Source organism: Rhinoderma darwinii, chromosome 11 (assembly GCF_050947455.1).
Source record: "Rhinoderma darwinii isolate aRhiDar2 chromosome 11, aRhiDar2.hap1, whole genome shotgun sequence".
Taxonomy (NCBI): domain Eukaryota; kingdom Metazoa; phylum Chordata; class Amphibia; order Anura; family Rhinodermatidae; genus Rhinoderma; species Rhinoderma darwinii.
This window is the reverse complement of record NC_134697.1, coordinates 75,485,699-75,503,579: the sequence shown is the minus strand read 5'-3', so window position 1 is coordinate 75,503,579 and position 17,881 is coordinate 75,485,699. Positions and strand designations below refer to the sequence as shown.

The 17,881-nt window shown below is 40.2% G+C and overlaps 1 protein-coding gene across 1 annotated transcript in view; it reads left to right on the top strand.

The window, feature by feature from the left end:
• The window catches only part of LRIT1 (leucine rich repeat, Ig-like and transmembrane domains 1), a 33,971-nt gene extending 23,920 nt beyond the window's left edge, over nucleotides 1-10,051 (top strand). The window contains exons 2-5 of the mRNA XM_075842804.1: nucleotides 1,142-1,608; nucleotides 5,219-5,524; nucleotides 6,646-6,822; nucleotides 8,218-10,051. Coding sequence (XP_075698919.1) covers nucleotides 1,142-1,608; nucleotides 5,219-5,524; nucleotides 6,646-6,822; nucleotides 8,218-8,987 — 1,720 coding nt within the window. The 3' untranslated portion in view covers nucleotides 8,988-10,051. The remainder of the gene's footprint in view (nucleotides 1-1,141; nucleotides 1,609-5,218; nucleotides 5,525-6,645; nucleotides 6,823-8,217) is intronic.
• Nucleotides 10,052-17,881: the final 7,830 nt, after the last annotated feature.

The following is a 17,881-nucleotide window of genomic DNA, read 5'->3' as shown; positions in this document are numbered from 1 at the left end:
GGTCAATACAGAGATCTGTTCTATGATCTTTCTATATCCAGGTTAGTAGCTGTTACATGGGAACATCCACTACTAGAGAAAAGAAGGTTTTACCATCAGCATGCATTTTTTGTGAAGTTGTCTTTTGCGTGATGTTTTAAAGGAATTTAAACGTCTCAATGCATTTCTTAGAAGATACGATAGTGTCTGTGTCACGGTGCGGGGTGTGGACCCACTGGGCCGTACCGCGTAGCGGAGTAGCAGCTGGCCAACAAGGTACAAAACAATGTCTATAGTTCTGAACGGGTACCTGAGGCAATGTAGACAATGGCAGGAGCACGACTTGACTTTCACAGCAGGTTACGCTGCGGATGCAGCGGGAAGACATGACTTGACTTTCACAGCATGTAACGATAGCACGGGATACAGGGTACAGGCAGCAGGAACGGGTAACACTGGGAACTGGAAAACACTGGGAGACCTTTAGCAAGACAAACTAGGGTATACAACGACGCTCAGGCAAGGAACCAGTGGGCAGGGCCCTCTATTATAGTCCAGCAGCCATTTGGGCTGATAATTATGTTAGGCAGCTGGACGCGTACTGTCCCTTTAAGGCCGTGCACGCGCAGGTGCGCGCCCTTTGGGACACAGTCCGAGGACCCGGAAGAGAGTGCCGGCGTCTCCCTGGAGGGAGCGAACGCCGAGAAGAGAGACGTCCATGGCCGGTATCGTCAAGAGGTAAGTCAGAACGACGACCCCCGGCCATAGACGTAACAGTCTGTACTAGACTGTTTAAGATTGGTAAAAAGATGATTCAGGGATTTATTCTGATTCTATATTTGAAGTAAAAAATATTTTTTTCCCCCTTATGTGAGGGCAATTTCTAACTAGAATTGGATTTGTTTCTGTCTTCTGGATAGTGCATAGTGGTCATTTCAATTTGATTAATTTTTCAACCTTACTGACTTTTAAATTATCGTAATTCCACTAAGCATTCCTCAACAGCTTCTCGTACTTTCTATAAACTCGTCAATAATCTGTTATAATTTATAGCATACCACTGTTTAGCTCCACATACTATTTTCTTTGCTGATTTGATATCTTATATTATATGTATTGTCTTTTTTTGCATTGTTCATCTTTTACATTTTACACTCTACAGGGAAGTACTTTGTAATGACCCTGAGATGACTTTAACACCAGTGAACATACCAACAGACACTTATAAACTTCGCATAGAAAAGACATCTATCAGGCGTGTTCAAGGAGAAGCTTTCCACCTACTCTCCAACCTTGAATTTCTCTGGATGCCCTATAATTCAGTGTTGAGCCTGAGTGTGGTCACATTACGAGGTCTCCGTAAACTCCAAGAATTTAGATTGGATGGAAATGACCTTATATCCTTTCCTTGGGAATCTCTTGCCAGCACACCCCGACTGAGGCTGCTTGACTTGCACAATAATGATCTGTCCTCTATACCTAAAGATGCAGCTCGCTACATGAAAAACATAACCTACCTGGATTTGTCCAGTAATAAACTCCTGACACTTCCTCAAGAACTTATTGCATCCTGGCTTAATCTCCATTCCGCATCATATTTTTCAAATGATCATTCTACTCTAATTCTCGGTAGGTAATCCTAGAAGGTACAGATTGTTCTTCCAGAGATTCAGCAGGAAAATATATGCTTCCCTAGAAAAAGTATGCAAAATAGCTCTCATCCAGAAAGAACAAAACAGTCTTTCTAGTGCCCTCTAGGTGGCTACCCTGCAAATCAATAACCAACCCCTTATAAAGCCTTGAAACATGACTTCCATGGGGTCCCAGTAGGGGGCACTTTGTGACCAGCTTATTGTTAAAGAATCATTCTAACAAGTAGGGATTGTCCAAAGTGGACAACCCGTTTAAAGAAGACCTGGCAGCTCTCTTGACATGTATGTTTTAGTACATATTTACATTCCCCAGAAAATAACAATTCTTAGAGCTCTGCATTGTATCACTCCTCCTGGAAATGTATGAATAGATTACCAATTTAGTGTTACTAATCCCCTTGTCACTGTCCAATTAGGGATGACAGTGTTAGCCTGTGTAGGGACACGTCCCATTGAAAAGGGGAATAGTAACACCATGTGGTCAGTTTAATCATACATTTCCAAGACGAAGAAAAGATACTACAGAATTGTTAATTTGTGTGGAATACCAGTATTTACTAAACAGACATGTCAAAAGAGGTGACAAGTCATCTTTAAAGTTTACCTATTTAGATTCTTTATAAAAAAGGAAAAAATAGATTTATTTCTATATTGTATTCTACTGTTTGTAGCTTGGGTGAGCATTGTTTTTGCATTTTAATGGCCACATTTAACTGCAAGAATGTACTGTACATTCAGAAATGGTAACATTTACTGACAGCCTTATGAAAAAACACTATATTCCCACATCATAATTTGGAGGCTTTAGTAGACTATACATTTAAATCGCAAATATATATTTACTGTTTGTCTCATTCTCTGTTTCTGTTTGAGAATCTTTTTTTTTTATACTAACAGATTAGTAGTCTATGCCTTACATTTTGTTGCATGATTTGTATAAAAAACGTGTGGTAAAGTATACCCAGGCAGTAGCCATCCTCTTTGAGGTGGGCATTTGAAAGAGGCTGTGCAAATGTTTGTAGAACACAGTTATCATGAACCTTTGCAATTGTCAGCAGGCTATTGTTTATTTTAACACAACCATTTAGAACAATGGTGATGCCCAATAGGGATGGAGGAGAGAGGGTTTTGTTAATGACAACAAGCAAGTTTAATTGTAGAAGAACAGTTAGAGATGAACAAAAACAAATTAATTTATTCCATTTTATTTTCATAAAGACTTCACAGGAATTTAGACATCCTACTAAACCTCAGAGTTTCACTTACCTGGGCACTCACAATATCTGCACCATTGTCTTATTGGCTTTTGCTGGAGACTGCTCTCTCTGTTCTTGACAAAGAGGTGGTTGTCATGGGCCACCTCGGAGTATGAACAGAAAAATACTCTCTGCACAGATTTCTAGGTAGGCTAGAAATCTATAAGGAATGTAGACTAGGAATCTATAAGAAATGTAGACTAGGAGTCTATAAGAAATGTAGGCTGGGAATCTATAGGAAATGTAGACTAGAAGTCTATAAGAAATGTAGACTAGGAATCTATAAGAAATGTAGACTAGAAGTCTAAAAGAAATGTAGACTAGGAGTCTATAAGAAATGTAAATTGGAGTCTATAAGAAATGTAGACAAGGAATCTATAGGAAATGTGGACTAGGAATCTATAGGAAATGTAGACTAGGAATCTATAAGAAATGTAAGCTGGGAATCTATAGGAAATGTGGACTAGGAATCTATAGGAAATGTAGACTAGGAATCTATAGGAAATGTGGAATAGGAATCTATATGAAATGTAGACTAGGAATCTATAAGAAATGTAGGATGGGAATCTATAAGAAATGTAGACTAGGAGTCTATAAGAAATGTAAATTGGAGTCTATAAGAAATGTAGACAAGGAATCTATAGGAAATGTGGACTAGGAATCTATAGGAAATGTAGTCTAGGAATCTATGAGAAACGTAGACTAGAAGTATATAAGAAATGTAGACTAGGAGTCTGTAAGAAATGTAGACTAGGAATCTATAAGAAATGTAGGATGGGAATCCATAAGAAATGTAGACTAGAAGTCTAAAAGAAAAGTAGACTAGGAGTCTATAAGAAATGTAAATTGGAGTCTATAAGAAATGTAGACAAGGAATCTATAGGAAATGTGGACTAGGAATCTATAGGAAATGTAGACTAGGAATCTATAAGAAATGTAGACTAGGAATCTATAAGAAATGTAGGCTGGGAATCTATAGGAAATGTGGACTAGGAATCTATAGGAAATGTAGACTAGGAATCTAAAAGAAATTTAGACTAGGAATCTATAAGAAATGTAGGCTGGGAATCTATAGGAAATGTGGAATAGGAATCTATAGGAAATGTAGACTAGGAATCTATAAGAAATGTAGGATGGGAATCTATAAGAAATGTAGACTAGAAGTCTATAAGAAATGTAAATTGGAGTCTATAAGAAATGTAGACAAGGAATCTATAGGAAATGTGGACTAGGAATCTATAGGAAATGTAGACTAGGAATCTATAAGAAATGTAGACTAGGAATCTATAAGAAATGTAGGCTGGGAATCTATAGGAAATGTGGACTAGGAATCTATAGGAAATGTAGACTAGGAATCTATAGGAACTGTAGACTAGGAATCTATAAGAAATGTAGACTAGGAGTCTATAAGAAATGTAGAGTAGGATTCTATAAGAAATGTAGACTAGGAATCTATAAGAAATGTAGGCTGGGAATCTATAGGAAATGTAGACTAGAAGTCTATAAGAAATGTAGGATGGGAATCTATAAGAAATGTGGACTAGGAGTCTATAAGAAATGTAAATTGGAGTCTATAAGAAATGTAGACAAGGAATCTATAGGAAATGTGGACTAGGAATCTATAAGAAATGTAGACTAGGAATCTATAAGAAATGTAGACTAGGAATCTATAGGAAATGTAGACTAGGAATCTATAGGAAATGTAGACTAGGAATCTATAAGAAATGTAGGATGGGAATCTAGAAGAAATGTAGACTAGAAGTCTAAAAGAAATGTAAATTGGAGTCTATAAGAAATGTAGACAAGGAATCTATAGGAAATGTGGACTAGGAATCTATAAGAAATGTAGACTAGGAATCTATAAGAAATGTAAACTAGGAATCTATAAGAAATGTAGACTAGGAATCTATAAGAAATTTAGGCTGGGAATCTATAAGAAATCTAGAGTAGGAATCTATAAGAAATGTAGACTAGGAATCTATAAGAAATTTAGGCTGGGAATCTATAAGAAATGTAGACTAGGAATCTATAAGAAATGTAGACTAGGAATCTATAAGAAATGTAGGCTGGGAATCTATAAGAAATGTAGACTAGGAATCTATAAGAAATGTAGGATAGGAATCTATAAGAAATGTAGACTAGGAGTCTATAAGAAATGTAAATTGGAGTCTATAAGAAATGTATACAAGGAATCTATAGGAAATGTAGACTAGGAATCTATAGGAACTGTAGACTAGAAGTCTATAAGAATGTAGACTAGGAGTCTATAAGAAACTCAACATTTTCCAGTAATATAAAACATCACTAAATGAACATGTGTTACATTTTCAGGTCTGCAGGACAACCCTTGGTTATGTGATTGCAGTCTATATGAAATGGTTCATTTCCTCAACTTCCCATCTCCATCTGTAGCATTCATAGAGCCACGCCTAAAGTGCTATTCACCACGCGGCCTTGCAGGAGTACAATTTAGTCAAGTGGAGTTGAGGAAATGTCAGAGTCCAGTAATTCACACTTCTGTGGCAAAGCTCAAGACTATGATTGGAAGCACAATATTACTTCGATGTGGCACCATAGGTATTCCAATCCCAGAACTGAGCTGGAGAAGAGCTGATGGGAACCAAATTAATGGAACAGGTAAGAAAAAACATTAACACTTTCAACTGCTGTTAGATCGTTTTCTGGTGCTCACAAAGACACTTTATTCCTATGTGCTTTTTATTCTAATGGTGTTGTAATGTCGGGGTAGGGAGACGGACAGGTGAGCCCTAATCTACCCACCACTCAGTCCCTGCCTACTTGCACGGCCCGTTCTAGGCGACGGCGTACAACTGGGCGACGGTCCCTACGCTCAATAAGTGCACGACAGACAAACAAACAAGGGTACACAGAAGCTAAGGGAAATGGGACAGTTGCCCATGGCAACACCGTGAGCAACAAGAGTAGAGAGCGAGCCGAGTTAAAGCAGGAGTGTACGAGGTACCAAACGCAGAGCAGGAGCGTAGTCAGTAAAGCCAGGGTCGATATGAAGCAGAGGTCAACAGTAATAGCAGGAACAGCAGTGCCAGGAAACCAGGGAGAATCACAGGCAAAGACAAGCAGCAAATGAAGGTATAAATAGACCGAGGGCAGGAGCTAGAACTGTCTGGCCAGGCTGTGATAGGTTCTCCCACTCCTCAGCCTACCAGCCTGAGTGGTAGCAGATCGAGTCACTCTATCAGACCTAGGAGCAGATGCAGGCTGATTAACCACAGGCGTCGACACAGAAGCTGTGTCTGGCAGATCCTTTACAGGTGTATAAAGATTCCAGCTACCTAAATACAGTATTTTTAACTTACACTACATCATAATGTTTTAAAAAGTATGTTTTAAAAAATCTTCTACACCTTTACGTCTACATAGTGCAATAACAAATATCATATGACCAATAAACAGTTAATAGAATAATAACAACAAAAAAAGTCTAAGTAAAATAATGAACATATGTACTGTAACTTTTAATTTTAAAAATAAAAAGTTTAAATGTTGATACTGTTGTTTTTCGTTGGATATTAGTAGAGGTTGTTTTAATTTTTTTTAAAATATAAATATATAAAAAAAATATATATATATATATATATATATATATATATATATATATATATATATATAAAATTATACCCAATATACCATAAGAGATAAAGCCACATTGTCCTTATTTGCTCCCCTGTGTCAATACAATTTCAAAAGTAGACATGCAGCTTGTTTTGTTTTTATAGTGCACCAAGAAATTTCAAGCGATGGTATGAGTTGGTCCATGCTAAACTTGCCTACTGTTACTTACAAGGATTCTGGCGAGTATATCTGTAAAGCTAGAAACAACATGGGAATGACAGAAGCCTTCATTTCTGTTCTGGTCACTGACTCCAATACAACCGATGAGCCAAATGACAGTGGTAAGTAGTCACTGTGTTTAAGATTTTTTTTAATTATTGTGCAAAAGCATTTTGTCCTTTCCAGATATCTCCCATTATTGCATATTTGTAACACTGAATGGACATACAATCATACAAAACATTCCAATCGTTACAGTATTTATTTCAGGTACAAAGTATCCAACACCTACAATATATCATCTATGTAACTGCTCAAACTTGGTAACTCATTAAAAGCAGCTTTGATTGCTACTATAAACTTCCTACAATTTGATGTTAGTCTTTCACATCTCTGGTAAATCTAAACCTCACATTATATTGAACTTTGCCATGAGAGTGATGTAGTCACCACATGGTTTTTACAAGAATACTATGTCATATTGCAAAATCCAGAGGATATGAGAAAAGAAGGTAGAAAGCCATTTCTAAGATTCTTATACTTTGTGTCAGACAACAGTAAGAGCCTTTGTCTCCAAATGGATAACCGAAAAGAGGTAAATCTACCCACGAGTGACCATATTGATAAAAGTGCCAACATTGCACGCTCGACTCATTAGAAGAACATCCACAGAACGACAGGCCACTCTATCCTCAGTTAATGTCAATGTCCATAATTTAATAATTAGAAAAAGACTCTGGAAAAATTGGCTTAATCTGAAAGTAGCAATATAGAAACAAGTGCTATTATACCTGGATTGCTCCCCAAACTGTTAGGCTGAGTTCATAGGGGGCAGATACGCTGCCCTGGGCGCCACAGCGAATTCCGGGCGAAAAACCGCACCAAATTGTGGTGCAGTTTTTCGTCCGGAATGTCCACTGCATAAAACTGCACCACTTAGCCGACCGCTGCAACCTGTGATTGACTGCAGCGGCGATCACATAGGATGAAGCATCATCCCAGGAGGACGGCCCTATGACGTCATCCAGGCTGTCCTCCTGGAATGAGATTTCATCCCATGTGACCTCCGATAAAACCTGTGATTGGCTGCAGCGGTCACATGGGATGAAATGTCATCCCAGGAGGCGCATTGGAGGAAGGAACACAGACTTCTGGGTAAGTATAAGTTTTTAGTTTTTTTGTCCTGAGTTGCATTTTTTGCGGCGGAATCGCTGCGAACACGCAAAAACTGCTATTTGTTACGGAATTTACCTCCCCATTGAATTCAATGGGGAAAACCCGTAACAAATAAGCGGCGTTTACACAAATACAATTGACATGCTGCAGAATAAAATTCCGCACCTCAGCTGAAGTTTTCAGCTGAAGGAGTCTGGGATTTAAACCATGCCATTCTCAATCACTTCTGCATTAAACATGTATGTTTTCTAAAAACACATTTTACAGGTGAACACATATATGAACTTCTGCTCTGTCGTTTGTATTTTCTTTCTCTATTTCTATTATCTATTCTATTTCAGGAAAATATCAGTCTACAGAGGAAAGCATTGGGATGCAAAGATTTAAAATCAATGGTAATAGAGCGCAGGACAGCGAGCTACAGAATATTAATCCTAACTCTGTGATGAAACCAGACATCAAGAATCCGGGCAATATTTTGCTCAGTTCACCAACGAACCAGCCTGAGACAGAGAGGATGGTTAGAGGAGTAAAAGTTATAGGGGATACTGACCACAGTGTATCTCTTGCTTGGAAAGCTCCTCTCGCCAAAAATGTTACCGTATTCAGTGTTCTATATGCAATCTTTGGAGAGCGAGAAATGCGGAGGATCAATGTGGAGCCTGGCAAGACAAAAATTACCATAGATGGTCTAATACCCAAAACAAAATACATTGCATGTATTTGTGTGAAAGGGCTCGTACCTAAGAAGGAACAATGCATCATTTTCTCCACCGATGAAGCTGTTAATGCTGGAGGAACACAGAAACTCATTAATGTAGTGGTGATCAGTGTCGCCTGTGTAATTGCGGTTCCTTTAACCTTGGTGGTTTGCTGTGGAGCTTTGAAGAGAAGATGCAAAAAGGGGCTGGGACGGAAATCTAAAGACATACAAGACTCCTATGTCACCTTTGAAAGTCTTGCAACTAGCTCCAAAGCAAAGGCAACTGAAGGAGAATATTTGACTCGACATAATCCGGATGAATCAAATCGGCTGCTGTCTGCACGGTCCAGTGTAGATTCTGAAGCAATACCAAAGCCGGAAGGCCAGCCCAATGAGTTTTTTTGCTGATACTAAATGACTAGGATTACCTGTCTTTTCACATATACGTAATGCGTTCACATAAAGAAGAGTACATCCACCATGTGCCGGGAATAAGTAGGAAATTATTTTTATTAGCTGTGTCAGGTCATGACTCTGCATTCATGCACTACTGAACGTGGAAGAAACGCAACACAGGCATCGCAAAATTTTTGATATCAGAAATTAAGGAAACATTTCAAATGTTGTATTTTAGGGGCACGGATCAGAAAAGTAAAATTAAGAATTTCTCATTCTTTTATATGAGATATGACGTAAGGGAAAAATATCAAAATATCATACATTGGCCCTTTAAGTGTTGCCTTTCAAAATAAAGTCTCTCTCCATCACTGTTCGCAATTTAACACTTAAACTTACATGGAATTTGTAAAATTTACATACACATATATATGATTTAGTAAAAAAGCAAGTGGACTTTATTCACCTCTGCAACGTTTTTTCAACTCAATGGAGCATTTCTCAAGCCCCATTCATAGGTGAATGAAGTCCACTTACTTTTTCACTAAATCAGAGCGGAGTGCTGCCATTCTTTGATTATACTATACCTTGTTTGTACACTGAATCGGTGTTCAAGGGCTTGCACATGGTTTCCCTATTATTGCTACACACGTGTGTGTGTGTGTGTGTGTGTGTGTGTGTATATATATATATATATATATATATATATATATATATATATGTATATATATGTGTGTGTGTGTGTGTGTGTTAATATGGATTTCTGTGCCAGCAGTGTGTGATTGACAGGTTTGCAGATTTTGAGATGTGCGATTCATACATGGACTAAACATTGCTACAATAGTAGGAAATTAAATAAATCATTGATTTTCTATAATGAAGCATACAATTTCCTTAATAATCTGGTTAACTTCTGCAAATGTATAACTACCAAGTACATCAGAGCTGGGACTAAAAGTATGGTCATGTTTTTAGGGAAAATGGACTGTTTTAGGTTCTTTGTGTTGTTTTGTGTATATAATCCAATAATGTTTGGTGTTTTACAAATATCAATACATTTTGATATCAATATTATGTTATAGATACGGTATCCTGAGAATTCTGTTCATTTATTGTTTACATTTATAATATCTCTTAATAAAGTACAACATCAATTATAAATGAATATATATATACTGCAGGATGGTGCATTTACAAGTGAGTTGAAACAATAAACTGAATTTTTTTTCATAAAGCCACTTTCACACTTCAGTCTTTTGGTCAGTATTTTGCTTCAGTAAAGAGAAGGAGAAGAAAATAAATACAAAAAGTATAATGAAAAGATTTGTACTTCTACTGTGTTTTGGACCCACTCCGGGTTCAGGATTCCAAATACTGATACAAAATACTGACCAAATTACTGCTATATGAAAGTGGCCTTAACCCCTTCCGTACTACGACATAATAGCACGTTGTGGTGTGTGTGTGTGTGTGTGGGGGGGTGATGTTTGGGGCCAGCTCATCCGCTGAGCCCGCTCTGTACGCAGTGGGTGTCAGCTGTGTATTACAAGTGACACCCGGGACTAAAGGCCAGGAACAGCGATTGCGCTGCTCCTGGCTGTTTAACCCCTTAGATGCTGAGATCAATCACAATCGCAGCATCTAAGATGTTAGAAAGAGGGGCACCCCCACAATGCGATCTGGGGGTGGGGTGATTATGGTTGTCATGGCAGCCCAGGGGCCTAATTAAGGCCCCCAGGACTGCCTTTCTTCATCTCCTGTTAAGCCCTGTTAAGCTCACACGCTGTGCCGACTCCATACGCTGTGGGTGTCAGCTGTGTATTACAGCTAACACCTCACCCTAACAGCCAGAAACAGAGGGGGCCTAATGAAGGCCCCCAGGTCTGCCATCTTCCTAAATCTATTAATCCCTCCCTCTGGCAGAGCTTAACAGAAGCCTGTAAAAATGACAATATACTGCAATACATTAGTATTACAGTGTATTGTACCAGCGATCTAATGATCACTGGTTCAAGTTCCCAAGGGGGCTAATAAAATGTGTAAAAAAAAGTTTAATCAAGTTTTTAGTCGTGTAAAAAAATATATATATATCAAAAGTTTTAAAAAAATACATTTTCCCATTTTTCTTCTGCAGTAATGTAAAAAATACACAAAACTGGCATCGCTGCATCCGTAAAAGTCCAAACTATTACAATATAGCATTATTTAACGTGCACGGTGTACGCCGTAAAAGAAAAAAATATAGAATGCCAGAATTGCTGTTTTTTGGTCGCTTCATATCCCACAAAAAATGAAATAAAAAGTGATCAAAAAGTCTCATGTAGCCCAATATGGTACCAATAAAAACTACAGCTTGTCCCGCAAAAAATAAACCCTCATAACGCTCAATCGACAGAAAAATAAAAAAGTTATGGCTCTCAGAATGTGGCAACAAAACACAAATTCAATCTTTAACAATTAGTTTCTTTCTTGTAAAAGTAGTAAAACATAAAAAAAACTATATAAATTTGGTATCTCCATAATTGTATTGACCGGTAGAATAGAGTTAACCTGACATTTTTACCCTCCGGTGGAAGCTGTAAAAACAAAACCCCTCAAAAGATTAAGGAATCGCTGTTTTTTTCATATTCCACCCCACAAAGAGTTTTTTTTCCAGTTTCCCAATACATTGTATGGTACAGAAAAATCGGTCGGTGAAAAACTACAACTCGTCCCGCAAAAAACAAGCCCTTCTATGGGTTTATCGACGAAAAAATTAAAAAGTTATGGCTTTTGGAAAGTGTGTCGGGAAGGGGGTTAAGGCTGGATTCCCACAAGCAGCTTTTGATGCAGTTTTTGATAATTTTTTTTTAGCCAAAGCCAGGAGTGGATCCAAGAGAGAAGAAGAGTGTAAATATACGTCTCCTCTTTGTTGCAACAATAACTGCATCAAAAACTGCATGTGTGACTCCGGCCTTATTGGGCATGCGCTCATTTGGCATTGATAGCCACAGTAAAACTAATATTATGTTTGTTTCTTTACTTTTATTATGAATAAAGTCAATATAAATGTATGTAAAACCTGCTATATGCATAATGAATTAGCTAACCTACCAATCTTTTTGTACATGTTGGTGAAAATATGTGAAAATTTGTTGAGTCCGTGGTGATGTCACCATGTTGTCTTGTCATTATGTACTGTATATTCCTGAACAGAAAACTGTGAGAGACCAAGTAGACCAGCATGAGTGAACAGACTGAAATTGTAAGTTGTATATTGAAAAGTATAATATTTAATTTAGTTTATGTTAGGTCGCATATATATATAGGTAATAATATGATTTGCAATAGTTTTACACAGGCAGGAAGTTACTTGAGGATATCGAGAAAGAATAGACAAAAAGAGACTTTGCCCTCATAGTTTAATATTTTCTAATGGCTTATTAGCATAAATATAATTGAATACACTCACATTTCATAAGTGTCTTGAACACCATGGTTCACATAGTCCTATCTCACAATCTACCCTGATGAAGCAACAGTATTGATCGTGAATTGTTGAGTTAATTTTTATCCTATGTTTTTTTGTTTGATATGTAAAATTAACAGATTTTAAAAACTACTAAAACGATATGTAATTTAGATAGCTGTCAGTCAAATGCTTCCTCCTGTCCCCCCAATACACATGCATGCTTAGTTGAAAAATAACACAGGTCCATCAAATAAAACGTATAATCCAATCATGTTCTCCAGTGATAGTGAACCTGTGCCAGACCAATCTGACAGCATCTTATCTCCTTACAAACAAAAAGATTTGGCGTTTTGAAATCCAGCAGCCTGATACTTCTCTTCCTCTACATGTGACATTGGGGAGAGTCCAGACACTGCCATACACATACGTTGGTCGGCCGATCCCGCTGAAATCGGTGGGTTCGACCAACATTCATCTAATGTGTATGGCCACCTTAAAGAGGCTCTGTCACCAGATTTTGCAACCTCTATCTGCTATTGCAGCAGATAGGCGCTGCAATATAGATTACAGTAACGTTTTTATTTTTAAAAAACGAGCATTTTTTGCCAAGTTATGACCATTTTTGTAGTTATGCAAATGAGGCTTGCAAAAGTCCAAGTGGGCGTGTTTAAAGTAAAAGTCCAACTGGGCGTGTATTATGTGCGTACATCGGGGCGTTTTTACTACTTTTACTAGCTGGGCGTTCTGACGAGAAGTATCATCCACTTCTCTTCAGAACGCCCAGCTTCTGGCAGTGCAGACACACAGCGTGTTCTCGAAAGATCACGCTGTGACGTCACTCACTTCCTGCCCCAGGTCCTGCATCGTGTCGGCCACATCGGCACCAGAGGCTACATTTGATTCTGCAGCAGCATCAGCGTTTGCAGGTAAGTAGCTACATCGACTTACCTGCAAACGCCGATGCTGCTGCAGAATCAACTGTAGCCTCTGGTGCCGATGTGTCCTCGCTCGTCCGACACAATGCAGGACCTGTGAGTGACGACACAGCGTGATCTCTCGAGAACACGCTGTGTGTCTGCACTGCCAGAAGCTGGGTGTTCTGAAGAGAAGTGGATGATACTTCTCGTCAGAACGCCCAGCTAGTAAAAGAAGTAAACACGCCCAGATGTAACACACATAATACACGCCCAGTTGGACTTTTACTTTAAACACGCCCACTTGGACTTTTGCAAGCCTCATTTGCATAAATACAAAAATGGTCATAACTTGGCCAAAAATGCTCGTTTTTTTAAAATAAAAACGTTACTGTAATCTACATTGCAGCGCCGATCTGCTGCAATAGCAGATAGGGGCTGCAAAATCTGGTGACAGAGCCTCTTTAAGTCCTTCCTTGCATCAAACACAGGGACAGAAGATTGTGGAAAGACAAAAGTGTTTTTCCATAAATAACTGAACAAGTAAACAACTACAGGCTGTGGGATATGAGTATGTAAACCGTAGTGCTTTAGATGCTTGACCAACACTTCTGAAATGTCAATGTATTCGATTTATATAATAATAACCCATCAGGAAATATTTAAGTATGAGGCACAGTTTTTTTTTTGTCTTTTCTCTCTCTTTATGTTAAATATCGTTGGACCGTTTTAGTCGTGAGCACTCGCTGCACATACCTACTTTTTTAAGAGGTCAAGAGATTTTTAACATCAGATTAATACTGTCCACTGTCTTATGGAACAGTCACATGTGGCGGAATTCCTGTTGAATACTGCTGCGGACAGTCCGCAGTGGAAATCTGCAGCAGCCGTTTTTTCCATTGTTTTCTATAACTTTTTAAGTAACTTTGTTCAGAAGTTGCGGAAAATAACAGTGCAGAATTTAGGCTACCGGTGCAGAATTTTCCCTCCGCAGCATGCACATTATGTTGCAGGGAAGAAGCAAAATTTCACTGCGGATTTTAGACTTTGCAATGCAAAGGCTGAAATCTGCGGCAAGTCTGCTGTGATATCCGCAACGTCTGAATTACCTGTCAAATATGAAAATGTTGCTGCAAATTTGCAACGAATCTGCAGCAACATTTGCAGCGGAAAAACTCTGTCCTGTCTGAATGTGCCCTTACAGAACATATTATGAAAAAATAACTAACAGATGTTTTTTCCAGCTGTGTAATGTTAAGTACATTTTTTTTTTTTCTTATTCAAAAATTTTTATTGAGTTTCAGAACACAAAATTACAAAACATAGTGGAGGGAAGGCCTCCACACCTTAACTAAAAAAACAAACAAGGTCAGTGGACCAAAGCAAAAACAAACAAGAAAAAAGGAAAATCAATAATGTGCATCACATCTTGACATGAAAAAGAATTGTCGGTGTACAACAGTAGCATGAATAATCCTAGAGGCATAACATCAGGAGGTACAGCGAGACCACTTAACTCAAACAGAGAAGGAGAGGCACATAACCCTAGTCAGGGGGAAAGAAAGTATAGAAAAAGGCCCCAAGAGAGGGAGGGAGGGGAGAGGACAGGAGGGATCCTGGACTCCAGTTCCGGCGTATTATGAGTAAAAATCAGCAGCGAGCAAGAGCCGTAGTGCATTTCACAGGGGCATAGGCCGACTCAGGTTACAGCCGTGAGGTAGGAAGGAGAAGAAAGAAACACTATCCAAGGAGACCATGTAGACGTGTATTTTACCACAGCTGCCAGGGAGTGAGCCACCAAGTGTTCCATTCGCTGTATCAAGGCAACTTCCCGAAACCACTCATCTAATGTTGGGGGTATTGCCGTTTTCCACCTGCGCGGGATCACTGACTTTGCCGCCTGAAGGAGATGTCTAGTTAGGGAGCTTTTATAAATGTGTAATGGCATCGGGAACATGAATAAAAGAGCTGCTTCCGGAGAGTTGGGGACAGAGACTCCAGTAACCTCCAATATCAACTTAAGTACCGCATCCCAAAAACTCCTCAACAAGGGGAAACTCCACCAAACATGAGACATGGAACCTCCTACAGCACCACAGCGCCAACAATTATCAGGCACAGACGGATACCATTTATGAAGCGCAGCCGGGACCCGATACCATCTAGAGACAATTTTATAACTAGTTTCCTGGGCCCTAATGGCTATAGAGGCTTTTTGTGAGAGGGAGAAACACCTCTTCCATTGTGCGTCAGTAAATGTAGTATGTAATTCTCTCTCCCAGGCCCCGCAGAAGGAGGGGAGTTGTTGGGAACGCTGTGAAAGGAGTAATTTATATATTGTGGATATGGTATGGGTAGGGGGCTGGGAGGAGACACATAGGCGCTCAAAGTCCGTCAACGACCTGTGAAGATGTGCGCGTCGGTTAACTGCTCCATAAAAGTGTTTTAACTGGGCATATTCATATATATGGCGAGTGAGGGGCACGGCATCGGGGCAGATGGAGGTTAGAGGGAGAAGAGAGGAAGCGGAGAGGACCTGGGCAAAATACATGGGGCCGGTGGACGGCCTGCCTAGGAAGGAGCGACCAGCCCTACCAGCAGGAAAGGCTGGATTATCTGTGATAGGAGTTAAAGGACCCAGGGGGTCTATAAGCGTACTTCCAGGCCCTAAGGACCTCAACGCCATGAGAGTATGGTAAACAACAAAGGAGGCTTGAGTCGATCTGTTCCCGGACAGGGTCCACGGCAGGGATGATAGGGTACTGGGACATAGTTGTTGAGCTAAACGGACCCATAGTTTTGATTCACGGTTATGAAAAAAATCTAAAACCCGTGCGTGAGTTGATGCCAGATAGTAGAGCCGACAATCCGGCAGACCAACCCCACCCGTACCCCTGGAACGAGTCAGAAGAGCCCGGCTCAGACGTGGACGACCAGTCGGCCAAATGAAGGAGCCGAAGCATCGCTGAAGCCGCAACCAATAGGAAGATGGGATAGAGATGGGGATCGTCTGCAGGAGATAAAGCAAGCGGGGGAGGAGAGACATCTTAATAATATTGATACGGCCAAACCAGGAAAACTCAGTCTTATGCCAGGAATTAAGGTCAGTGCGAAACTTGGCCAGTAGGGGGATAAAATAATTTGTAAACAATTGTGTAAGGTCCCCACTTATACGGGCACCCAAATATGTAATACCTCTGGAGGGCCATGAAAAGGGGAAATTACTTTGGAGAAGCGACACTAACGGTCCTGGGAGAGAAACATTTAGCGCCTCAGACTTAGAGAAATTTATTTTGAAATTAGACCATGTTCCAAAACGAGACAACTCGGACATCAGTGAAGGGAGAGAGACATGAGGGTCTGTGAGATAGACCAATAGGTCATCAGCGAATGCCGAGCACTTGTATTCCTTCCCTCCAATGTTAATACCCTTAATGTCCGTGTTGCTCCGAATGGAGGCCATGAGATGTTCCATAACCAGGACATACAACAGGGGGGATAGGGGACAGCCCTGTCGTGTGCCATTGTAAATAGGGAAAGGTGCCGAAAGGGAGCCATTTATTTTTATTTGGGCCGAGGGCGTACGATACAATGACATAATTTTTGCCAAGAGAGAGGGTCCCATTCCCACATGCCGAAGGGTTTGGTAAAGGGCAGGCCACGATATTCTGTCAAACGCCTTTTCAGCATCTAGGGACAGGATCATGAGCGGGATTCGGTTAGTCTGGGCGTGGTGAATGATATCAAAAGTTTTAAGGGTGTTGTCACGGGCCTCCCGACCAGGCACAAACCCCACCTGGTCCGGGTGAATTAGATCTGGCAGGTATTTATTCAGTCTATTGGCGAGCAATTTAGCGTAAATTTTTAGGTCTACATTGAGCAAGGAGATGGGACGATAACTGGAGCAGAGTTGAGGGTCCTTACCCGGCTTAGGGATAACCGCGACATGAGCCAAGGTGGAGCTAGGAGGAAACAGGACCTCCGGGGAAATAGAGTTAAAAGCTGACAACAAAAGCGGTAGCAACCGGTCCGCCAACACCTTGTAAAACTTGACAGTGTATCCATCCGGGCCAGGACTCTTTCCCCCAGGAAGATCAGTTATAACCCTGAGGAGCTCCGAGGGAGTGAAGTCCGTATCAAGTTCCTCAGCTATCTCCCCAGACAACGGTGTGAAGGGAGATGAGAAAGAGTCCCGTCCTGGCGGATGGGAGGGGGCCGGGGTGGGAGGGTCAAGGTTGTAAAGATCAGAGAAAAAGCTATGGAAGCACTCCGCTATCTCTGGGGTCGTGTGAACAACTTGGCCAGAAGGAGCCTTAGTATTTGGGATGTGTGACTGGGCAATTCTGGTTTTTAAAGCTCTGGCCAACATACGTCCGCTCTTATTGCCAAACTCGTAGAATTTACTGCGACAGACTTGAAGAGCGCGCTGCTGGGCAGAGTCCAACAGCTGTCTGGCGTCCTGTCGGGCAATCTGTAACTCACGTAAAATCGGAAGAGACAGCGCACGTTTGTGAGCCAGTTCAAGAGCGCTAATTTTTTGG